Here is a 25,974-nt window from a genome sequence, read left to right as displayed (position 1 = left end):
CAGAAACTGTTAGAAGACTGAGGAAAATTACGACATTATGAATGCGAGCCATTCATATTCCTAGAGCAAAGTTGAAAAAAATGTGTTCAACCGGATTTCACACAAAACTGAACAGTGATTACGATGACTTGGACTCGGACTCGAGTCACAACCGTAAGACTCGGACTCAACCGTCTACTCACTGACTTGGACTCGGACTTGACTCTGTTGTGAATTGAAAATGATTCGACTTCTGACTTCTCGGAACCTTGTGACTTGTTTACAATTGACCCTGATTCCAACCCCTTGCCACCTTATGTCCTCTTTTAAGAGAAGTTTTCCCCGTTTTTCAATAAAACAAAAATGCCCCCAGAGAACGGCGATTATACAGATATAATTAAAATACGTCCATTCTCCACAAATTACACGTAAAAACCTCCTACTTCTAGAATTGCCGCGAATAAGCTTGACTAAAAAGTGAAAAAGGTCAACCCAACGAAAACTTTCCGCGGAAACCCTGATTTATCACTCCGGTACCGTAAGTTTACTTTTTTCTTTTAGTCAACCTACCGGCCGATCAGCATTTAACTTTTCCATTTTTATGTAACTCGGAAAAAGTGTCCTCTTTCCGAATCTTAAAATTTGGTAACCCTATTGTCAGCGACCTCAAGTCAAAAATGTAACGCTACACGAAGCCATCGTATTTACAAGTCTGTATTCCGCGTGATAAAATAATGTCATCAGAGATAACGTCATTCTTTTGCGCCTAATCGTGTAATAACAACAGTTCACTCATTTGAAGCGGAAACAATGATCACAGCATGTGAACTCGGATCGATAGCGCTCTCTTGCGGGTAAATACCGGGTTGATACCTTCCGGATGGTCGATTGCAAACATATTCAGTCCGCGCGTTTGCGAAATTTCACGAGCAGCAAGTCATAGTTGTTGCAATCCCGCTTCCGTTGGCAGTTTGCGGTCTCGTTAAATTGCAGTCGTCAATACCGCTGGCTGAATGATCGAATATTTCATCTTCTGACGAGATGTAGCGCGCTAATGGAGAATTACCGGCGCTGAAACTGGATGGAGCTTTTAGATCGCTTGCGGGTTCACGGGCTGCGTCGCAATCTGCAAGAGAACAGCGATTGGTATTTCTCATATGCCTCGCATATGTACGATAGCAAATGACGAGATGGGTAGTCGGTGTCTTAGGCGGTGCCTTGAACGACAGGCCATGCTACGAGTTGACAGGTCAAGAATATATTATAAGAAATATAGGAAGAAATATCAGCCTAATTACGATATGCTAATCGTATACGAGCCCTGACCGGGTTCACTTTTTTAAAATTACTTGCTTAAATACTTTTCAGATCTTGATATTCTACTTCTACTTGTAGTGGTTCTGAAATATATTCGATATTGCCCGAGTTGTGACCATGACACGATGAGGTTCCGAGTCCCTTGTCAATCTTACTTTTACCATTTCGACTAGAGGCAAGTCGAGTCATTTTCAAATCCTCATCGAGTCAAGTCACGTTCATCCCACTTTTTTTGAGACTCGCATTGGGTGATATGAAAGACCTAGCATTCATCATATGCTCATCTTTCTCACTCTTAACATGTTTATTCAAACAGATAAAACACAGTTTCTGGGCCTATTTTTCAAGTATCATTCGTGATACACGAGAGTTTGATCAAGTTATATAGAATGTGCAGCCATGTGCAATGAGTCCTTTACCAGTTGAGTCAATACACATTACACAAATTGACTCAATACGAGTCTAGTCATTTTCTATTTTCAAGAATATGAGTGGAGTCATTCCAACCATGGAAATTGCTACTACTACTACTTGTAATTGAGAACTTGTTTTACTTGAGTAGCAACGCAGACTACTTCGATCACCTGCGATAAATATTGATCACAAATCAATGAAACTATATACCGAGGTTATAGCTATTACTATAGTTGTACCGATATCGATTATAATGATAAATCTGAAAATAGTAGAACTAGTATGATAGTCGCGTATAAAAATAATTTTGACTTACATTCAATCTTTGGTGTCTTCGAAGACTCGGATTCTCCGGTTTTCGAATCAGTGAAGATACTTCTGAAATATAGCACGGAAACTTATTACCGAAAATAAATCATACGCAGCGATTTCGCAATTGCTGTCAATGTTTCGCAAATTTATCACACGACAGGACTACCCTGTAAAGCTATAAATGGAAAACTATCTATCAATCTATCTATCAAATCTATACGAGTAAGACCGACTAGTGGCTCGGAACCTGGTAATTTAGTTACAACTATGCGACAGTACAGGGTTGCTTCGAACGTATAGATTTGACTAAAAGTCGAAATGTTTCGATACGGATAGTTGGCGTTTGCTACCAGGTCCAGACTCGGGCGAATAGACAGAATCTAAGTCTTACCTGCTGTCGCTTTCTTTGTGTTTTCGTAAATGCCGCTCCAAGTTCGTCTGTTGTCCGAACGCTCTTCTGCACAGAGGGCAAGTATACGGCCTTTCCTGTAAGAGAAAGCTTTCGTTATTGAGTAGGGATGGGCAGGATGACTCGTGTCATTGAATTGAGTATTAATTGTAATAATTCAAGTCGAGGGAGAGATGATTTAACCCTCCTTGCCAATAAGAGATAATTGATCAATGAGAATTATAGATTCCCAGAGGGGGCCAGTATGACGGAGTACTTCTATACTTTTCGAAGTGATTCAACTAGACTAGTCATACTCGCATTACTTCGTAAATTGGTTATAACTTTAGACTACTTCTACTTGACAGTTTTCTGTATTTTAAGCAAAACTAGAACTAGAATACTGACTTATTACTTACATGGAAATAGCTACTTCTACTTAAGTCGAAAATTACTTCTACTTTTACTTGAGTACCGACTTGAGTACTTTGACCACCCCTGTTCCATACTCTCTCCGTTATGGGATGATGTAAACCTCGATTAGACGTATCTTAGCATACGAAACACCTAGTACAAAGCTACGCACGTTAGTGGAAATGACATTTCTGGGAAGTCGTGATAAGACCACAGCATTCTCACCAAATCCAACAATATAAATATGGCCAAAAGGATACGAAAATATCTTTAATGGGATGTATAACTTGCATAAAAGATACGTATTTGAAATTTTCACATCATTCATACTCTTATTACGTTATAACCAGTGATACCGCACTTGATTCGAAGTCAAATTACTCAGTTAGTCGGTTTTGTCTAGCACTACTAGGTCCAGGAGAAACAAATACAAACAAAATTACCTTTTTGTGAATGTTTCTGACGTGCCGCTGGAGGTTTGAAGATATCGAGAAGTTGCGTTCGCAGTACGGACACGAGTACGGCTGCTCGCCTGTGTGCGTGCGTAGATGCCTTGTCAGATTCGCGCTTCGAGGGAAGATCTTCCCGCAAAACTTGCAAAGGTACTTGTCCCGATCGCCGCCGTGGCCTTTAAAGCGCGGCACGATACCGTGTACGTATTTCTGCTGGTAAGACTGAGCTACACGACTGTTTTCTGGATTGCCTTTCGTGTTAAGTGTCGGTGCGATTCCAGAGATGTTGTAAACAGAAGACATCGGGAAGGAATCGCTAGGAAACCTTCCGTAATGCGACAGAGGCATCAGATTTGCTAGCATTCTTTCGTACTCTTTCGTCCGCATGACTTCATGTAGCTGCGCGTAGATTTTGCAGCTCTGCGCGTTAAAAGGGTTTTGGATCCCCCAGTAGTTTCCTAAACCCTGTTGCTGCCAATTCGCATACTGCAGATATCTTTCGTTAGACCACGCGCTCAGATAAGGGTTGAATCCAAAGATAGCAGGTGCTGGCAAAGATGCGTTGTTCACTGGATGGTTTACAGGCTTGTTATTATCTTTGTTGTAATCTCGCGTAGGTTTTGATAAATCTAGAGGCTGTTCGTAGTCGTTGGGTACCATAGAGCACGCTAGCTTGAAGATGTTCTGCCGCGATGTCATGTCACGGATCACTTGCGATAAGACCGTGTCCGAGATTTGCTTCCGAGACTCTTGCGAGCTGTGACTTTCCGGGCTTACCGGGGCCGTTCCGGTTCTGATAGGACTGGATCGCGGTGGGAGATGTTTAAATCCGGATATGGGACGTGTGTCGCGAAGTCCTGTTGCGTGCAAATGACTTTTTTCCGACTGCGAATTAGCTTGGCCGACATGGGGTATCGCGCGACTGTTTGGGTTAAAATGGTGGTACTTTTGAGATATGTTGTCTTTGTTTCTTTCTCGCATCGCTGCCAGGGTGGATTCGGGGATAAATGGGGCGAATTCACCCATCGCGTACCCCGTCGTACCTCGGTTCACGTTTTGTCTGAGATGGCGTCCGTTGCAATTGGTCGAGAGGGTCTTTTTCTCGTCGCTTCTGGCATGTGTGGTGGTCACGGGTTCGTTTCTGTAGATGAATTAAGATCAATGTTAACTTTTACTAAGATTTGGTCAAAGTAGAGAAGTACTACTCGCGTAGAAGTAAAAGTATCGTCGAAACTGTATGCTCGAATACAAGTAGGCCTAAAAGCAGCAATTCAAAAGACGCGAAAATAGAAAATGAGATCTGAAAAGTATTCGAGGGGTCGCACGCTTTTAGCAGTTAAACGAAATTTGCTACATTCAAAATTTGGTGACTTTCAGCAGGATAGGTTCAACGTATTTAAGGACCACTCACATAGAAGTTAAAGTAACGCCGAAAATTTCCACTCAATTACAAATTGAAGTAACAATTTCAAAGACTTTTACTGGGAGTGGAAAGTCAAAAGTCAGAAACACGTGGATACTTTTGAAGTTGAAATATATGTCTTCGCTAAACCAGAATGACTCATCACACTACAAATAGGTAAAATCTCTGCCAATATATTCAATCACAATACAGTGTGCATGCCTCCTCTTTACATCGCCTATAGGCCCAGGTGGGTGTCTGATTTCGAAGACTACTCCAAGTCCTTTCGACACCTTCCTATCTTTTCATTGTAACGCAGTAGTGTTTTGAAATGATAAAATTAATAATAAAACTGATACTGAACAGGGCTATTTCAAGTGATTCCTACGACAATTTCAATCACAAAACTGACGCAATCTTATCCCATAACTACTTTCTACTTTCCAAAATCCGAATCGTAAAAAGCGACTATAGTTCTGCCTAAAAACTGTTCAAGCAAAAATGGGAGCAATTATAAAATCATAACTACTTGAGTGATTAGTGCAAATAGGTGAAACCTACTTCAGTAACCTACTCCAAAAACGTGGAAGTATCTCGCTACTGACAACATCCGCTCATACCTGGCGAGTTCAGTTGAAATAATTTCGAACAAAACCAGAATTAGCTCCTCACCGGCCTCTGGAAAATATCGCTTTCGTTTCGCAGAAGCGACGATGTTTGTTCAGCGAGCTCGAAGTCGAAAAGATTTCTCCGCAGCTCGAACACTTCACCCTCACACGACACGTGGCGTGCATCCTCTTGTGGCGGCACAAGTTCGAAAACTGCAATCAATTTTTTTAATATTATTATTTATGAATATCATGTTTTGAAAGGGTTAAAATGAGTCGAGCTATGACTAGACTCGAGTCGCAATTTTGCGTTGCCTTGACTTGAGTCAATTTGTGTATTGACTCGACTTGCGATAGACTCGAGATATTCTATAAATTCAAATCTCGTGTATCAGGACCGATGATTGAAAAATTACCGCACAAAATGTTATTTATCTGTTTGAAAAAACATGTTAAGAATGAGAAAACTCGGTATGATATTGATGCGAGGCCTTCGATATCACCCAAGAGTTCGACAGAAATGAGTTGAACCTGACTTGAACTCGATAATGAACAGTGAACTCTATAACTTGAACTCGGCCCGTTGTTCCTGACTTGAAATTAGACTTTACCCTGTGGTGAATTGGTAACCACTCGACTTGACTCGAGTCAAAACGATAAAAGTTAGATTGACTTGCGACTCAGAACCTTGTGGCTTGGTGTCAACCCTGTGTTATGGCCCCTATTACAACGGACGTCTGTTGCACCACACGCTAATTAATTTCATAAACAGCGCAAGCTAATTGATCAAGTTTGTAGCGTAGCATAAGATGTGCACCATATTTTCACACAAAACAAAAAAGATGATCATTTATCATTATTATTTACTGCAAATCAATGTGGCTTCAGCTATATGAATCTGGTGTGTGTCTTAAGATCTATCAAACCCCCAAGACCGGCTCAGCTAACCCCAGTTAAGAACGGCTGATGTAAATGATCAACCCAATCGTTTCGAGTTTGCAGAAGGTCGTTTCTCGAGCAGCAGACTCGACGTTTAGATCGGATCATATTTTATCACGTCTGCTATCAACCAATCGAGATATTATCTCAGGAGAATGTTTTGTCAAGGTTACGAACCGCGGATTTTATCGCATGAAACCATAGCCTATATTTGGAGGTGATTACTTGAATTAGCTTTGATGCTTATGACGGTGGTGTCAACTATTGTCGGGTGAATTTCTTTTAAATAGGCACTTCACACAAAATTCATCCCTTCCAAGCCCGGAAACGGGCCCTGTCATTTGCACAGGGCTAGTTTGATGAAGACATATTGATGCAAACACTCGGAAGTATTTTCATAAGTGATTACCTGAGTGTATGACTTTCTGCAGACCTCGCACGTGAAAGGCTTCACGGTGCTGTGTATGTGTTGATGCTGCTTCAGCCCGCTCGAAGTCCCGAACGTTTTCCCGCAATCGGGACACGGGTGGGCTCGGGCCCCGGCGTGCGTGTGTCTGATGTGGCGTTGCAAGTTGCTGGGGTCGCTGAACGATTTGTAGCAGTGTTCGCACACGAATCTGAACGAAAATGTGCGCTACTTGGAGATGAAAAAGATTTTCAACGACAGACTTGAAATGATGTGCTAAACGTGACTTGATTATAGAGTTGATACTGCCCCAGTAATGAAGTATTTATACTTTTCGGAACCCCAAAGTATAGGCCTTGGCTACTGAATATAAAGACAACTTCAGGTCGCTTGGAAACATTCCTATCTTTCCAATGTACATGCAATTTCGCGTTGCATTCAAAAGGATAAAATTGTTGTCAAAACTGAAACTACTCACACTACTTATTCGATCCCGATATTTCTAGACTACTTCCGCTTCTACATGAACATTTGTAGACAAAAGTACTTACTTTTGACACTTTGAGTTTCAAAAAGTAGGAAAAGGATTTGGGGCCGGTTTGCGTCACTTTTATGAGTGAATTTAGTCGCGATAACGGCGAGGAATATAATTTAAAGGATTGTACTTATTTCAGTGCTACATGTTATTTCATATATTATATTATATTATACATCTTGCAATTTCGAAAGCTGCCACCACCGATTAGGTGCTAAACAGTGCTCGATCCAACACCCGATGTAGCCTAATCTACTTTTAAAGCGAGGGATGTCTAGACTAGAGACTAGACACCAGGAAAACTAGAAAATTTTCAGCTTTTCTAAATTAGATTAGAATTTGAATTATACCTAAACCCTTTTTAAATTAGACTATAATTAGAGTTATAGATAGCTACACATAAACAGCTTTTTCCAAATTCCAGAATTAGAATTATAGCTGCAGAGTAGGGTTGTTCTAAACTAACTTGTTCCTCCGTATTCCGGGGATTCACTGATTGAATTGCTAGGTTCCTAAAAAAAGACTGCTCACCAAGTTTGGCTCAATTCCAACCGGCCGAAGCCATGGCCGGCCCATTGAAATTTTTAAATTTATTGAATTTTTTTTTTCAATTTCACTGTCAACCCCATGAAATTGTTTAGTTGCCTAAAAGAACGATGCATAACAGCTTTTTCTCACTTCCAACCGGTAGAAGCGAAGTTATTGCAGTTGGATATGCAAAAAAAGGATTGATGGTGGGTGATCCCAGGGTTATTGATGAAAAACTCAAATAACTCCGCTTCTACGGGTTGGAATTGCGTCAAATTTCCTTTGCATCGTTTTTGTTGCCAACTTAACAATTTCATGTGGTTGACAGTAACATTTAGAAGAAAATTTTTTTTTAAATAACTTCAAAAAATTCAATTGGCCCTGCCGCGGCTTTGGCTGGTTGGAATTGGAACAAATTTGGTGTGCAGTATTTTTTTAGGCAACCTAACGATTGTTATCAGTGAATCTCCGGAATCCGGAGGAAAAAGTTTGTATTTGTAACTAAACAGAAATTAGATTAGAATTAAAATTAGAGCGTAGAAACGATTCACAAATTAGATCAGAATTAGATTACCGGCATTTCGCTCTAATAAGTCTAATCAGACGATTTGAATTATCTAATGGTCCAAGTCTGTTCGGGGATCTTACAAATATCTACTTCCAATTGTAATTAAATACAAATTAACGTCTGTGCCTCTATTTCTACTTGAGTAGCAACGCTGAATGCGGAAATACGTCACGCTTCCGAAGGACAGGAACAGAACCAGGTCAAGACACAAAATGTTAGGTCGATCATTCTCACCGGAACGATGACATCTTTTGAGTAACTCACACCGCAATGTTGGCGGGATTAACGACTTAAAGATCTCGAACAGAAGTTATAATGGCAGTGATCAAGATCCCCCAACATAATCCGTACATTGATAATCCTTATTAAGTACATACGATAGTTAAGTCTACACACCAGTGTGCTGTAATATGTCAGGTGACTGATATATTTGTGTATGATTAGAAATTGCAATTTGTCTAATATATATACAGATACACTATCTTAAAGTTAGATTTCTCTGCGAGAGAACATCAGAAATTGTGTTACTGGTGTAGTGATATGGGCGCTGGACATGGACAGCAACCTATTTTGATGTTCCATTTCTCTGTCAGTGGTAGGAAAGCAAACATACCTGTTAAAGATATCTCCGTTTTTCGGTGGATTGCTTGCGTCTCCAGATCTGTCCGGGTCGTCCGTTACTTGGATCTCGCAATCTGTAAAACGCGATGCGTTTCAATCATACTTGGATAACAGAAATTAGATTCGATTTTCCAAATTAGGAGAATAATATAGCAACATGGTTTTTGTTCAAATTGAATTACAGTTAGAATTACCGACTTCGCAATACTTGGAAATTGAATTGAAAACAAAAATCAAGCTCGGTTCGTATCTAATCACAATCGATTCTCGTAAGCATGAGAACGGCAAATGTCTGTACAACGAGATTGACTCGTTTCGCATTACGGTTCTCCTGTGGTATTTTCGGTAAACCAGAAATTCGATTAAAATTAGAATTAAAATTAAAGCATGAAAAAATTGTGCAATTAGATTAAAATTAAATTACCGACACTTCACTCAAAATAGTTTAAATAGACAACTAGAATTACCTAGTTGTTCACGTCTTATTTCAATTGCACATCAACATTATCACGCTCGAGGATTACCTTGGTTCGTTTGAGTCGCTTCGACGTCGATAACCACGCATTCCTCTGTACAATTGTTGTTGTTCGAGTTCGCGTTTCCGATGCGAAGTCCGTCGTTCCCTGGTTCTAGAAGGCCGATGGAATGTTTAGCGAAAGAATCCATCAACCAATCTGAATTTTTCATTGGCATCATACTTACTTACTTACTTATTTACTTTAATTAGTATCAGTTTATTATTATTAATAACTTCATCTGTTCAAAACACCACAAGATTGCGATACAGTGACAAGATAGGAAGGTGTCGAAACGATTTGGATTAGTCTTTTCAATCAGACAAGCATTTTATTATCACGATAAATCGGGAAATCTTATAATTGATCTGATTGAAAGTTCAATTTCCGTCAAGCAGGTTCTCTCGATGACCCAAGACGCCCTGTGTATCGCATTGTTCGAAACAGAATAAAAATGGCCGACTCGCTCAACCGCAAATTAAGTAGCATTTCTGATAAAAGTAACCGGGAGGAATTTCTTGTTGATTCGTGGTCTTGAGACGATTGGCCACAGCTTCGTTCGAAATCTCAAGGTGAAACCGTATTTTCTTGCGACTCATCATTGTAAAATTGATTTTAGGGGATATCGTACATCGGAACGAAACTATTTGCGTTATTTATATAACAGTGCGTAGTCTACAAGAAAACGTCGCTTTGAAATCAAAGCAGCATATGTCCATTTTACACATTTTAGTAACTTCATGTAATGTTTTTATTTTCTTTCGGTCGTACCTTGGTCATGATTAACTTGGTAACAATGGGACAAACATAAACGTGGCCGAAATACGGCGGAAAAAATATGAAAATATTACGAAAACTTGATTTTCCGTTAATTTGAAAAACAGATCTCAAAATTTGGAAAATGGTCGTCAGCTATTTTCATTCGAACTCGACGAAATATCCTATTGATTTTGAACGAAAATAAACCTATGACATAACTAGGAATAGAAAATCAGTTATTTCAATCCGATTCGAATTGCTTTCAAAAACGTAACTAAACACCGAAAAATTTGCGGCGCGTAAGCAATGAAATACGAACTCACCGTTTCTGGTCGATTTTTGCACGTCGACCATCGTTGACTCTGAATGTCACCGACCACGGTAATTTTTTTTTTGACAAAAACCGGTAATTCGCGAAAGCACGAAAGTCGATTAATTATTATTTTAGATAATATGCAACTGCGATCAGCTAAGCGCTGAAATCTTTACTCTGTCCAGTATTGAACCCTCACTGTCTTGACCAGAGAGAGTCTCTATATTTGAACGATTGGTTCGTGTTGAGAAAAAGGCTCTCTCATATCGCTCTTCTGGGTCAGCTCATATGCTTCCGCCCGTACGGTCGGAAATGGATGATTGACCGAAAATATAATTCCCGTACTCGATTCCGCGCCAATTTCAGTCCTAACAGTCTTGGAAGGAGCAGGGTGGTAAGCACGACGCATCAATCATTGCATCAAAGTTTGACGACTTCTGTCGAGAACACCTCACCCCCATAATCATCTGTATCCCTATGTGCAACAAATTATCGCTTTACTATACTGAAAACACCGAATTTTACAAGTTGTATTGCTTCGGTGTATTAAAATATATCGGCCTACACGAATATTTTAAAATAATATGCCTCGCGTGTTTGTACCTGATAAAGATGTCCACTCCCATAATAATATAAGATCCTCGTCAAAAGGATCGTTATCAATTTATTAATAATTTCAAAACACCACAAGACTGCTATACAATGAAACGACCTTGAGGACCTATCATTTGGAACGTATTACCACAACATATTCGCGAATTGATGTGTCACAGATAGGGTTGCAATTAAAACAAATGGTTGTTTAAAACACGTTGTTTAAAATATGTTATAAACAGTGTTTTAAACAAATGCCTTTTAGAAAAATTGTTTTATTTTTAAAGTTTTATTATTATGCCATATGTATGTAAATACTTTGCAAAACATGTTGTACGAGTCCACGGACGACGATTACCATCCGATATGGCTGATGGTTGAAAACCTCGAAAAATTCGGTTTAACAGCTATATAGTACGTATGATCATTGGTACGGAATGGAAGTTCTCATGATGGTGACCGCCGACCGTAAAAATGCTGCAAGGTGACGAAGTCCTGGTACTTATATTTTTGGTCCGTATATGATAGGTGTTGGAAGCCTATTTCGTCAAAGGAGGTATATTAACCCTATATTTTCAATCGTGAATATCGATCCACTATTGAATATGCGTTGCGTCGAGGCTTAGAAAAAACAATGTATTTTAAACAAGGGCCTTGTTTTAAACATGTTTGTTTTAAATTGATTTTTGTTTAAAACACAACCCCAGTCACAGATGTGTACAAGATGGACTTGATTATCTCTCATCGTCATATTAATACTGTTGCCCTAACTCACATAGACATTGCTTGCTTAAACTGATATCCTTTACAGTCAGATCATGCATAGAGACATAGTGAAGCCCAAGGTCGCATCGATATTTCCTATATCATTAGTCAATAGATCAGTAATCGAATTGTGACCGTCGTGGTGTTACGTCGTGTGCATCGGCGTACACAGGGAAGGTTTTGGGGTGCGATATTCTTTATTGCGATTCCGTATCAGTCAACTTGTAGTACGGCCCACTTCTAGACATGTTATAGAAATCGCATGAGCAATGAGTATGTTAGAACACTCCGCGGTACCTGGATCTGTTCCCTGAGAGATAATCCAAAAACCTTTTTGATTGGACATGAAGCCGCGAATCATTTGCGCGCCTCACTCGCACGTGACTCGTAGAAGTCGCAGAGTTGCGGCAAGGGCTATCGTCAGTTTTGCAAGCTCGCGCCAGACTTGTGTCAGCTAAAAGAGCTGTCTCCTGGCATTCAGTGTCAACCTCCTGAAGCTTGGCATATGCATCCTTGATAAATTCGGACAGTTTCGAGATATATTCAAACCCGATAGAGTGTCTTCCTGAATGTGATCGCGCCAGCCATTCACGATACGCCTCATCGTCGGTGAAACTTTAGTCAACCGCGCTGTATAATGATCCAATCGTGGAGCGGCTGATTAATCAATTGTTTCTCACAAACCATCATTGCTTGAGTGGAATTTAGCGAGACAGCTGAGAAAGGGTTGTTACCAGATCGTGAATGGTCGCGTAAATACCACGGGAAAGCGCGATCTCCTCAATGTCTCCGTCAATTTACAAATGCATTTCAATCGTTCCCGCGTCCTGTTGCATCGCCATGAACCCGAGGCCGATCCCTGCCTCAGGCCTAACCTCGTGGTCCGAAAACTTTCAATATACACAGTTACCCACGGCTGCTTCATGCGTTGCGAGATGCGTATCGTAGGGTCACGATCAGAGATACGACATGTTTCACGATTACGAAATTCAGAGTACGAGAAGGGGTGTCGCAAAAGCAGCGGTTGGGTAAAAATATCATTGCAGTTGCATCTCACTGTCAACTCACTAGCAGGTGATGGTCAGTGAACCAAACATAGAAGGGATTAGACCTAACACGGCTATTTGCTCACTGCATGCAATCGTCCGGCTTCTCAAAAACGATCTCAAGTCCGCAATGTCCAAGAATTACCTGACAGCAGTTGTGTAACTCTCACAATCCGATTATGTGATCGGATGATATTATTTAAATAAATGTATCGGTGAAGGATGAACTGAGATTAGTTGTGTTAAAACATGTAAGTTATCTTGAGTTTGATTTGTAATCTTCCTTGCTCAGTGAGTTCTAGTCGTAAAGCTTATTGCTAAGTGCACTATTATAATGCGCAGCAGTGATCAATATCGCGGCAGCCATTTTGTCTTTGGCGATAAGATGAGCCCAATCTTGAGACAACGGAGTTGTCACAATTTTCTGTTAAGTTTGTACGAGGGTATTCAATCCGAAGCTGTTGGTAGTGAATTGAAGGACACTCAGTCACGATCTCGTCTGATCCCCAATTAGTCTCAAAATCGAATAGATATAAACCAGCAGGTTTCTACGATTTAACCACTTCTTTACCGTAAATGTGTCTAAATGTTTCCGGTATAGAAGCACTCGATGGGTTGATAGCGAATGGGTACAGAGCCTTGAGGATTTTAGAAGTGCGTCCGGAAGATGTTAAGTGTGTGTGATGACACTTGTTTGACTCTCTGGTGAGATTCCATGTGTGTACTGTGTATGTTTTAGACAAAGGATTAGCCAGTCGAAAACCTGACTTGAAAAATCATGCATTCTGATTGAATTGAATGAAAAGTTCTGGACCCGTAAGAATTGATGAGTAAATCCGTGTATGAGGGCCACAATTCTTGTTTGAATAATTGATCATAAATTTCCCTTACGTAGACAAATTCTAGTATGCGCTCTTTTACTAGAATAAAAAGTCATGACTGTAGGCTTACTGGATCTGAGCAATATAATGGATAAACAACGCTTTAGAGCGATGTGATGCGATTTCATCGATAATTGCTACATAGCGAATGTATTTTGAAGATGCCTCACTCGTTCCGGTTTATCAGTCCGAATAAATTCGCTCCACGATTTTAAAATCCGTACTCCCAAACTTCTCATGGATTTCTTGACGCAACTTCAACCGAGCGCCGATAGCCCGCATCACCAATCACAGCAGTTATCTGACCATAGATAATGTGACGAATTCCCACGAGTCGTTAATACGCAATATAGTCCCCCTGACTTTGGATTTAAAGGTGTGATTTTAAACCTATACGCTGACATGCTAAGTTTAAAATTCCGTAGGGCCTAGTAATTGATATTAATTTTGTGTCGATTCGAAAATATGTCATCCAGCAAATGCTGACCTTTCTCGAGGAGTTCGGCCCAAGTTGATAACTGCTTTGTCCTTAACCTTCGGTTGATTACCCGCAGACCAGAGAAGCCGCAAATCTGCCGACCGACGCTGAGGCAGCGGAAATTGGTGGCTTTTTCGTTCTATCGCTGTTGATTTTGCTAATCTCGATTTCGCAATATTGGCTCACGAAAAAATGTCGCCAAAATCGTTTACTTTCTTTGATATGCGAACAGTAGCGGCTCGATTTATTCTTTAACGTAATACCGTGTATTATTGACGTCCTCTAGCAAACATATTCGTGACTCTAGCTCTACCGCCTATACGACAGGTTCGTATCCACAATTGAACAAATTGATGATTTAGTTGGCGAAATGCCAGTAAACTAATTCTAATATATTATGTTAAATGTTTTCTTGCACCAATTCTAATTCTGATCTAATTTGTGAAATGTTTCTACGCTCCAATTTTAATTCTATTCTAATTTCTGGTCCTCATGAAAATGGTAAAGGAGACCTGTATCGCGCGAAACAAGCCAAGCTTGATATAGAGACATTTGCCATTCTCGTGCTCATAAGAATGAACTATATGATTTGATATCAACTTAACTTGATAATTTAATTTACAAGTCTCCACGAATTTAGTAATTATAATTCTAATCTAATTCGGAAAAATGTGTTGCTATAATTCTTATTCTGTTCTAATTAAGAAAAACTATAATTTTTCTAGTTTTCCCATTCTATGATCGTAACACGAGAGAATCGAAAGCTATATGCATTATAGCATGACGACATCTCCGAAGTTAAACCGGCCAGAAATTGTCTGTTTTGATTGTCCCAATTCGACACTTCATGTTTACTGTTTGCTTATCATCCACGAAATGCTCGTCACAGGTATAGTCACCCACATTCAGGAAGTTTTGGAAAGATTACCGAGCTCCTTCTGGCGAAGTGTGGGAGATAATGACGCAAAGGATATCCGAGAATATCTAGGCTCGAGATCATCTCTTGTACAGTTCGTCGACATGCCATCCATTCGGCGGTGGAATAGGATTTAAGCATCCGCCTATCGTTGTTTCTTGAGCTTGACCGACAAGCTCAAGATTGGATGTTAGCTACTCCTATCATATTTGCAGCAGCCACAAAGAAACGATTTTTTATGGTCAAGTAAAACGAAATTAGAATTGTTTCGTTTCAGGTTGATGTTCTTTTACTTTTCCTTGGTAGTTGCAGGAAAAGTTACAAAAACAGACACAAAAACAACAGGTCATATTTATTTTTCAGATACAGCCCATGAGGTTCTATAGACTTTTCCGAATGAGGAATGATCATTTCTAACGAGTTTGTGAAATTGTATACACCTTTTTAAGCCGGCAATTCAGCATGTTTGATGGCTGCGCTAATTTCTTTTATAAATAGATACAACATTCGTGTTGGAAGTATACAATACAAGGAATAACTCGAAATGCGAAAAAAAGAGGACATTCTGGCGTCCTCGTATGACCATTCACTTTCCTTAAGAAAAGACGACAAATCCTCCTAGAGAACACATGGTAGTGGTAGGCATATAATGTTAGCAAATTTATTTTTGGATGAGACATTCGACACTGATTGTGCGTACGGATTAACCCTTCATGCCAACGAAGTTCTATATGTTATAACTATAAGTTACAGGCACGCATATACACAGTGTTATAATAATAGATGCGAAGCATCGAGATGCTCCAGGTGTGCGTTTCCGTGGTCAGCACGCTTCGTGCCTGCCAATGAAACTGAATGTCCTTCTTGACGACGAGCGATATCACAACGGCTTGGTTACGATAGATAATTAGATAACCGTTGGTAATATCATTTAAGTTCATCCTTCCGTGGCTATCGGCGCTCATTTTGTTCCATTAGTGATCACTTCCTGACGACATTAACTTGGTAATGATCAGTCGAAAGTTGCTGGGATCCTTTGATATTGCGAGGAATTTAAACCAGCCGACACCTGTCCACATTATGGGATTTAGATGCACAGCTTTCCCGCTTCACTATATGCGCTTTGTATCCATGGGTGGAAAATTGTTGTATATATCTGATTTCCACCACGGTGCGGTGTGTAAATCACCTATAAACGACACTTTCGCTTATCAAATTGTGTTTTCGTACAGTGTCCTATATGTTATGGTAATTTATGATTTGCATAATACTTATGGTAAGTCCTCATGCAGTCGTTTGAAAGTGCATGCTTGGTTATGCATATTGCATATGCCTCTTAGTACTACCTTATGACATGAGATTAGCCCAAGGGTTAGTAACGATTAACGATCTAAATAACTTCATCAATCCGCATTTACACCCAACACCATCGGCCGTTGTCCGAAAAGTATGGGAGGTTCGTAAATTTTAGCGGAGCTGTCGATCCTCGGGCTTTGAGGATCTAGCTGCGAAGGTTCCTCCTCCATTTTGGCTTCGTCTTCCTTCTGTTTGGTGTGAATCTCTTCAGCCAAAGCTTCGATTTCCAGAAAGTGCGACCGACGGGACTTTCTGTGCGCCCGGATGCGGTGTTGAAGGTCGATGATGTTGCTGAAATAATCGGGGGAGGGGACCAGGCCTCGATTGAATGACTTCGACTTTTGGATGGCTTCCACGCGGGCAGGAGTTTCGTCCAATTCTGGATTATTTTCCTTTAACGGATCGTGTTGCTTTTCATCGTTAGCTTCTTCTAAATCCATATTGTTTTGCAAGGTATCATCCGCTAAGTGAACACAATCGTCATGGACTTCTTTCTTTTCCGTGGCTTCTATCGATACCCTGGTCACGTGCTTTCCTGAAGAAACAATAGAAAGTGAATCCGTTAGGAATATACAAATGCAGAGGTGGTCAAAGTAGTCACCGTCGCTACTCAAGTAGCTATTGTATGCGAGGGAGGTTTCCATGAATGGATCATGTGGAGCAAGTCGACTTACCGCATTGCTCGAAGGCCGCGTTATAGACGATGAATTGCCCGAAAGGGTGACGAAGCCCCAAAGGCTCCGACGCGTTAAGGGTTAAGCTTTTCCCATGCTCTTGCAAAACGAAAGCGAATAAGGCATGCTTAGGACTATGGTCATTTACATGTGTGTTAGGAGGGCCTGTGACCGAGCTAGCACGGCACTGTATACTGCACTAGGCCTTTACAAGCAATAAACCTTCGAAATAGAATCCACGCCGGAATTTCGACTCAAGTAGAAGTATTTTTGCCTAAAAACTGAAAACTGTCAACTAGAATAGAATTTGTCTAAAATCATAACTTCTTAATAAGTAGTGAGAGCAGGCAAAATCTACTTCAAGTACTTCAAAGAGTAGAAGTACTTCGTTACTGACCATCTGGGCTCTTCAAAAATGACTTTTGTTCTCAAATCGTACTGGCTACTTGATAAAATTGTTAGGTTACCTAATTTAAGCCTACACATAAAATTTGGTTCAATTCCAACCAGTGGAAGCGGATTTATTGCCGGCAAAAAATTTTGAATTGAATAAAATAGTATTTATGGTGACCGATTCTTCGTTTATTTATTATAGTTGTGCTCACCGTAAATACTATTTTCTTCAAATCAAAATTTTTCGACGGCAGTAACTCCGCTTCCACTGGTTGGAATTGAACCAAATTTGGTGAGCATCGTTTCTATAGACAGCCTAACACTTTCATGGGGTGAACAGAAAATTTTCAAACTTTTTATTATTCATTTTCATATAATAAATAGAAACTTTCTTCTCCTGTAGCAAAGCGGTTACTGGTTGGAATTGAACCAAATTTTATGTGTAGGCTTAAATTAGGTAACCTAACAATTTTATCAAGTAGCCAGTACGATTTGAGAACAAAAGTCATTTTTGAAGAGCCCAGGTGGTCAGTAACGAAGTACTTCTACTCTTTGAAGTACTTGAAGTAGATTTTGCCTGCTCTCACTACTTATTAAGAAGTTATGATTTTAGACTAATTCTATTCTAGTTGACAGTTTTCAGTTTTTAGGCAAAAATACTTCTACTTGAGTCGAAATTCCGGCGTGGATTCTATTTCGAAGGTTTATTGCTTGTAAAGGCCTAGTGCAGTATACAGTGCCGTGCTAGCTCGGTCACAGGCCCTCCTAACACACATGTAAATGACCATAGTCCTAAGCATGCCTTATTCGCTTTCGTTTTGCAAGAGCATGAGCAAGAGCAAGAGCCTAACAGTTTCATGGGGTGAACAGAAAATTTTCAAATTTTTTTATTATTTAATTTTATATCATAAATAGAAACTTTCTTCTCCTGTAGCAAAGCGGTTACTAGCTGGAATTGAACCAAATTTTATGTGTAGGCTTAAATTAGGTAACCTAACAATTTTATCAAGTAGCCAGTACGTTTTGAGAAAAAAGTCATTTTTGAAGAGCCCTAATGTACAAATGTGATATTATATGCATCATCACACGAACAAGCTCCACAGCGCGGCGCTAAAAACAGTCGGTTAGCCATCACTAATTTTGAGATGAATTTTTTCAACGAGCTATAAATATGATTGTCGTGGAAGTCCCACCAGTTGCGCTACATCTATCAGTTCCTCATCATTGATTTGATTGGTAAAGTTCACATCTGGTTCAGATAAAGGCTTACCTGTCGTGTCTAAACTTGAAACTGATATGACTTTCGGCTCGTGCGGCCTAGAATGATATTTAGTTCTCGGAAACACGACCGTGGGGATTCTCTGCCTGATGAATGCCATCCTGTAGACTTCGATCTCTTGCTGTGATACCGAAGCGCTGTTGTAGAGAAATCATGTCATCATCAACAGACTTAGACTAGATAATATTTCAAGTTGTCTAATAAGACTATTTGGAACGAAATGCCGATATTCTAATTTAAGTTATGAAATGTTTCTGTGTCTCATTTTAATTCTAATCTAATTTCTGCTTTGTACAGACATTTGCCATTCTTGTGCTTAAAAACTCTGATTTGATATGAATTGAACTTTATAAGTTGGAATTTAATTCAATTCCCAAGTTTATGTCAATTAAGTAATTCTAATTCTAGTCTGTTTTGGAAAAACTGAAAATTTTCCAGTGTTCCAACTCTATCTGCAACCGCTGTAAATGAGAGAGAGAGAAGTCGCGAACCTGCATTTCCTGAAATGTTCGTTTCTTGCTCTCGTTCTCCTGCAGTCCGGACACATCGTCACGCCGAGCACGTCGCAATACTGCCTTGACATTGACCCACCTGATGTTTTGCCGCCCATTGTCCTGAAAAACGATTGGTTTCACGCGCGTGTTTGAATCGATGCAATCACGTCAATCAACGTGTATTTTGATTCGTCAGCCTAGAACAGTGGTTTTTGACCTAATAGTGATGGCTTCCACGAGGCATTCCCAGTAATTCGCTATGGAGGACAAGACGCACACTCAACTCACACATGTGAAATGCTGATACGCAGTGACGTGCGGTCAGGGAAGGCAAGTGAGGCAGTGCCAGGACGAGTTTGAGAAAATTGTGAAACCCTTCTATGAATATGACAGGCTATTCTCCGTCGATGTTCATCAATAAATAAATTTGAAAATTTTGTCACCCAACATCACCCATTTTCATGTTTATGGTTCAAAAATACAGCGCCAAAGAAGATGAGAGGCACAGGCGGGTCGTGCATCACCTGCGACAATACAATTCATCATAAACAGCTCATAATTTATAATAGCTGGTATCAATCAAATGCTATTGACGCACGGATGACGAAACTCCAAATGCTTACAATCGTAGAGCACTGGAACCCCCTCAAAATCGCTGAGGAATGTGAAATTCGGCTTTATTACTTACAATGGCAGCGCAGAGAAACAATAACCAGGTGAGGCACAATCTAATATGCCTCACTCACTATTAGCCAATATTCGGACAAACGCATCAGGATTTCGGAAAGGGATAGTGTTGTATGCATCGTGGAGACGGCGATGGTAAATCCGTAATGCGGAGTAAATACATTCCCTTATTGGTGTAGCTGTGATGTATTTCCTTCTATACACCTATCTTAAATTTTGGTATGTAATTTATTACTTACATAGCCTGCGTTGTTGTTGTTTGCGGCATTTATAATGTTTTTCGACTGCAATGGTCATTTACAAAGGCCGATATCCTACATTATGAATCCATATCTGCCGACATGTAGCACGGCCCCTTCTATAGACCTTTGTAAGACACCGCGCTTACGCGTATTAGACGGCGAGGAACAGTCTAGCTCTAGATAGTTTGCGTGTGAAGATAGCTAATGTGTAGGGTAGGTTCTATATATTCGCAAAGATTATTCCAAGGAAATCTGTGTCCCTAATCATGAATTTCACCCTGATTTTCCACGGTCGGGATGGTGTGTTCAACCATTTAAGTTTGATGTTATCACTTATAGGCAGGCCTGTTTATTTTTGGATTTTTCCAAAAATAACAAAAATAGCTTAGTTTTGGATGTTTTCAAATTTTATTTTTGGAGAATCTCCAAAAATAAGAAATGAATGTGTTTTTAGCCCTAATACTACATAGAAAACTTCACCGAAAGTATGTTATTATCATGTATTCATGTTCTTCAACACATCGACATCATCAGTGATCTTGATCTAACTTTCTAATACTTTCGTCACAAAGTCTTTGGCCTGGAGAATACCCTCCAAAGAAAAATCAGTGGGTGACGCCCGGTAGAGACCTTTCTCCTAGTTGATTTTCGAGAAATCGGCTTCGACCGTCGCAGTTGTGGGAAACATCGAGCCATGTGGGTCCAAAGAACTGTTGCTCGTCAATAATGCGCTTGAAGGTGACGTCCATTTTGTATCGGACAGACATGGATTGGAATTGGTCTTCGATATCTATTAGGGTGTCCACTTGTTCGACAGCCCACCCTGGTGTTTGTCGATCAATTCACTGAGCTGCAAATAAAGTAGCTTACATATATGTATCACTATTGCTTATATTATTAGAATCTAAAAGAGCAAGAAGTTCTGTCCTGCCTATGAGGTTGCGCCACTTGGTGTGGTAGACAGGGCAGAACCCGCGTTCATTGTCGGCAACTTCAATTTTCTTTTTGCCGTCGATGAGCCTGCTATAAGGAAGGCTCCTGGCTGCCTCGAACGTGGACTGCTTCTCTTCTTCGTCGATATTCTCAAGAAGGTCGAGGACTGCACAGTGCACACTCTGATCCTCCACGAAATTGCGTGACTCGGTGAACTTGATAGCCCAGCACCCTCTGACCAGAGGACCTTCCTTGCCGCGGGTGTCATTGTCCCAGTCCTCAGATGCATGGGCACCGAGATCGAAGGCGTTCGACCAGGCGATGGAGCTCATCCTGATGCTCCACGATCAGATGGCAAAGTCCCTGAATCTTTGTGACGGTGGTGATCAGCTCTGTGGCCATGCGCTCGAGGACGATTAGTTGGATCCACTACTGCAGCGGAGGTGCACAGGCCGGACCTTTATCGTTTATAACCCCGAGGAGTTTTCCTGGATCAAGTCCTGTTGCCGTTGGAGGTAGCCATTCAGTCCATCATCGTGTGGACGAATGTTATTGTTGTAGAGATGGCGGTATTCGGCCTGCGTTACAAGGTCCCGCCCGCACCACACTCACACGATTTCATACCATGCCGCCTCTTCAACCCTTGTCGTGTCGCCTCTGATCCTTCCAGTGAGTGGAAGTACTTTTAGCGTTTTGGAGACCGCACACACATGCTGTTTTTGTGTGTGTTTTTGAGTTTCCTGGTTGTTTCAACAGTATTTGCACTGCTCTGACTCGTGCATTTTACTAAAAAACTTGAAAAAACATCATCCAAAAAAAGCTTATTTTTGGATGTTTTCAAATCTTATTTTTGGAGAATCTCCAAAAATAAAACCCAATATCCAAAAATAAACAGGCCTGCTTATAGGTGAGATATTTAGTTTCACTAGTACAGTGTCCACTGTCCATGTCAATCTTGTAAAAATGGAGATTGACTGGCAAATAGGACAATAGATAATATAAAACCGAAATTAGGACATCAAATAAAATAATTTTCCGTTTCTCCTTTCGTCTGTTTCGTTGAGCAATCTGCATTAAATGCCAATTCTATCTTCAATATTTATAAGCTCATTTGTATTTAAGTAATTAGTATCACGCTGTTGCGTTTCTACCGAACAACACGATACACTTTCCAAGGTACAGCCTCGCATTACTGAACTGGTATCTATAAGGTAACAACAGTACGTTTGATGGGATGTTGATGCATAGTTGTAGTTCTTAGATGCGTGCTTTGGTAGATTTTGGTTTTTGAAACTCGCGACAATATGGGATCCCCGAAGGCTTGCAGAATAGCCCCAGAATGTTCTCCAGGATAGTAGAGGTTTAAGAACCCCTGACCCTGCAGGAGTTCATTAATGTTTACTTAATGGAACGCGTGTTTTTAGCCGTTAGCCTGAAATAACGACCTCACGTTATATTATGAGAGTCAATTACGAAGCAATTAGGCAATTGCTCGTACTAACACTAACCGGCCGTCGATTTGAATCTGCGGGTGACTGGCGCACCTCTGACACCGGTCTTCCTCCCCGCGATTGTCCGACAAGTACTGCGGGTGGTGTCGGTAGCTTCTATTGTCGCTGGTAGGTCGTCTCTGTAACAGATGATATCGTTACCTAGGTTTTTCTTGCCAGTCGAACAGCGGCTGTACTCATGAAAAGATCGAGAGTGTTAGAAAAACTCAAATCGCATTTTCGGACGACTCGAGTCAAGAACTCACTCAAACTCAACGCGCAGAAATAAATCAAATTGTCGAGTTTATTACTTTCAAATCATCAAATACCACCTGTCCGCGAAAGGCATTAATACTTTATATATATCAATTGCAAAATGTAGGAGTTGAGCTGAAACATCAAATATTTAATTGATTTCCAACTTGGATATGTATTTTTTTGCATCGTGTCGTAATATTGATTCCATGGTCTACTTTTTACTTAACGTTTGTCGCAAGGGTTGCATTTAAATGATTGTTTAAAACACTTTGTTTAAAACATGTTTTAAACAGTAAATTGGGTATTTTAAGTTGTAAAATCATGCCATAATTGTGTAAATACATTCCAAAAAACATGTTGTATCAGCCTACAGACAACTACCACCCGATATAACCGACATATACGATATGGGATGGTTGAAACCCGCCTCAAAATAGTCGGTTGAACATCTATAGTACGTATAGATATTCCGTCCAAGAAGCTATGTAGTTGGGAACACTGTTTAAAAACTATCGATTTTAATAGTACAATTAAGCGGCATTTTGCAGTATATCAGAGGCTAGCAAACATCAAATCCCCGTTCTTTCAAAGAAATCTAAAGCAAAGCAGTGGTTTTTAACAGGACTTCGCCTAGCGTAAATTTCATCATCATCATCATCATTGGTTTATGAGCAATTTTATCAGTTCAATACACCACAAAAAATGCGATACATTGAAAAGAAAGGAAGATGTCGAAGCGACTAGGAGTTGTCTATGGAATCGGACACCCACCTTGGCCTAGGCGATGTCAAGAGGAGGCATGCACACTGAATGAAAGTAAAGAAGATAGTATAGAAAAAGGAAGCGACAAGAAATAGGGCGGCATGTCATGGGAAGCGAGATCGATAGGTCAGTCGTGGTCCGATAATCTTGAGGATGGACTGCATTTCATTAGAACTATACGAAAAACTAGTGTGAAACAGATCAAAATTCGTTTACAAAACTAATAGATGACTCACCCTATGATCTGATTTCGCGATGAATTCCACGAACGATTTCTTCAATTCGTCACTGCGCTCGTGCGTTGCGTTAACGGTCCTTATGCCGCGTGATGACGCTGTCGAAGTCCAGAGCCTCCCTCGAGCAGCATGGAATCTTTCATCAGTCGTCCACGGCCTAGAACAAGAACAGCAACAACGGCGGTCTAGTACTGAGATGAGACATATTCAATATTGATTTACTCATTGGTTTGAATAAATAGTAGTCAGTGCTCGCGATTACCGGACCACCTTGCCTACCGACACACACATGCCACTTTGTCGCTTGTCCTTATATGTTAGCTTCTATTACTTTTCATCCAGTGTGCATTGTGCAATGTGCAAGTGCATGCTCTTTCAATCGATTAGGCCTAGGTGGGTGTCTGATTTCAAAGACTACTCCAAGCCGCCTCGATACCTTTCTACGTTTTCACTGCATTGAAATCTTGTGGTGTATTGATTAGATGAAATTTTCAATGTTAAACTGATACTGAAATGTTAATATTTTCCTCATTTCAAAACACTGCAGGATTGCGATAAAATAAAAAATAAAAATAGGAAGGAATCGAAACGACTTGTAGCCTAGTTATAGTCTTTCAATCAAAAGCACACGATAGCCGAGAACATAAGATGCATGTTGTACACTGAATGAAAAGCAACATAAAGAGGACAAGAGATTATAATGAAATGGCATGTGCATGTCGGACGCCATATAGGAAGGATGAATCGCGTTCGAAATAGCACAAATTATTGTCATAGCCATCTTTGTATAATGTATGCTCCACTTCTGTTTTCGTGGAGATTTGCTCCAAACTCGGAGAAATGAGAATGATTCACCTGCTCTGCTCAAGTCTCCTGTTCGATCGATCCTGTTTCAAATTGAAAATGTGCACTTTGTCTAGATTTGTCAAATGCGAAGGGTGGATTTGTGTGTGGCCAGGACGAATTATCATCAGGCTTTCTTCCAGGCTCCGGTGAAATGCTTCGACGGGCGACTCTTGGGCATGAGCAATCAATTCCAATTGCTTTTCTCCTGTTATTCACGGACACGTCAGAATTACACGAGGCAGAATTTTAAGGGCTACCCCTACCATTTTAAACTGTGCAAATCTTCGCGAACCTGCGAGTTTACGCATATGTGTGAATTGCGGCACAAATGGTCAATGTAGTCAATTCGTCATCACCGCCAAGCACTGTCCACAAGCTTAAAAACTGACCGCGTAGTTTTCTACATACGTACGGGTACGGTCACGTCCCTAACTGACTACTATACATGGACATTGGACAACTTCCACAGCAACTCACCTTTTGATTTGAAGAAATTTCCTTCAGGTGTGTGCGGTCGAAATATCTTTCTTCTGTAGTCAAAGGTTCTCGGAGTTTTAAATCGATATTGCGAGTCGTAAGATGGAGAAAATCGCTCCGTCTTGCCAACTAATACATCCATTGCACAGCGAGACAATAACTAGGTCTATCAATCTATCATATGATTTAGTTTCTAGTTAATTTAATTGTACAGTTGAGGCCATAGCCATTTCTTCACTTCCGAATCTACCCGCAAGCCCTTTCTGCCGATAGCCCAATATTGACGGCGTTATATGCGTTACGCACATAGCCTGTAAGCCTATGGTTTCAGGGTTACAAATGAAATCCTTAAGGCTATAATACATTCGGTGTATATTTCACTTATTTCTGCATAAACTGCTGTCTTTATTCTGGACAATAGTTTCGATATACTGAGCACTGGGGATGTCTTACTGGTTACAGCATATTTAGATAAGGCAAGTCTAATATCATCAAAGTAAACAACCCGGCTCTTCGGCGAAGTTGATTTGTTACACGCTCGTTTTATGAAACCTTTACGTGACTCCATTGTTAGTACCTGCTCGCAGGGGCTATATAAACAAAGGAATAGGCTTAGCGACCTATTGGGTTACTCGCGCATCGTTTTGATTGGTGTATGTGAAATGTTTCGATTTCCTACAGATCGCTTTGATACAAC

At 40.4% G+C, this 25,974-nt stretch overlaps 3 protein-coding genes across 4 annotated transcripts in view; 1 reads left to right on the top strand and 2 right to left on the bottom strand.

The window, feature by feature from the left end:
- LOC145453281 (uncharacterized) overlaps positions 1 to 15,874 on the top strand; it is a 20,639-nt gene extending 4,765 nt beyond the window's left edge. The window contains exons 3-4 of one of the 2 annotated variants that reach the window (XR_013919691.1): positions 429 to 517; positions 15,124 to 15,874. Coding sequence is in view for 1 of the 2 variants with exons in the window: in XM_080331263.1 (XP_080187389.1) it covers positions 15,124 to 15,287 (164 nt within the window). In the remaining variant the exon portion in view is untranslated. The remainder of the gene's footprint in view (positions 1 to 428; positions 518 to 15,123) is intronic. The other variant, XM_080331263.1, reaches the window with a different exon arrangement.
- On the bottom strand, positions 678 to 10,929 carry LOC145453279 (uncharacterized). The gene is made up of 9 exons (XM_080331261.1): positions 10,481 to 10,929; positions 9,408 to 9,512; positions 8,876 to 8,957; positions 6,635 to 6,842; positions 5,351 to 5,499; positions 3,268 to 4,417; positions 2,414 to 2,508; positions 2,027 to 2,088; positions 678 to 1,105 (listed from the first exon to the last, which is right to left on the bottom strand). Exons 1-9 carry the CDS (start codon positions 10,509 to 10,511, stop codon positions 903 to 905), a joined length of 2,085 nt encoding a protein of 694 aa, XP_080187387.1. The 5' UTR covers positions 10,512 to 10,929; the 3' UTR covers positions 678 to 902.
- Positions 15,798 to 25,974, bottom strand: LOC145453280 (uncharacterized). The gene is made up of 7 exons (XM_080331262.1): positions 25,278 to 25,974; positions 24,810 to 25,005; positions 23,955 to 24,111; positions 22,717 to 22,838; positions 19,344 to 19,466; positions 18,844 to 18,989; positions 15,798 to 17,041 (listed from the first exon to the last, which is right to left on the bottom strand). Exons 1-7 carry the CDS (start codon positions 25,417 to 25,419, stop codon positions 16,554 to 16,556), a joined length of 1,374 nt encoding a protein of 457 aa, XP_080187388.1. The 5' UTR covers positions 25,420 to 25,974; the 3' UTR covers positions 15,798 to 16,553.

The sequence above is a fragment of the Botryllus schlosseri genome, chromosome 13 (genome assembly GCF_051294905.1).
Source record: "Botryllus schlosseri isolate E-star chromosome 13, Bs_hap1, whole genome shotgun sequence".
NCBI lineage: Eukaryota > Metazoa > Chordata > Ascidiacea > Stolidobranchia > Styelidae > Botryllus > Botryllus schlosseri.
This window is presented reverse-complemented; position numbering and strand designations above follow the sequence as displayed.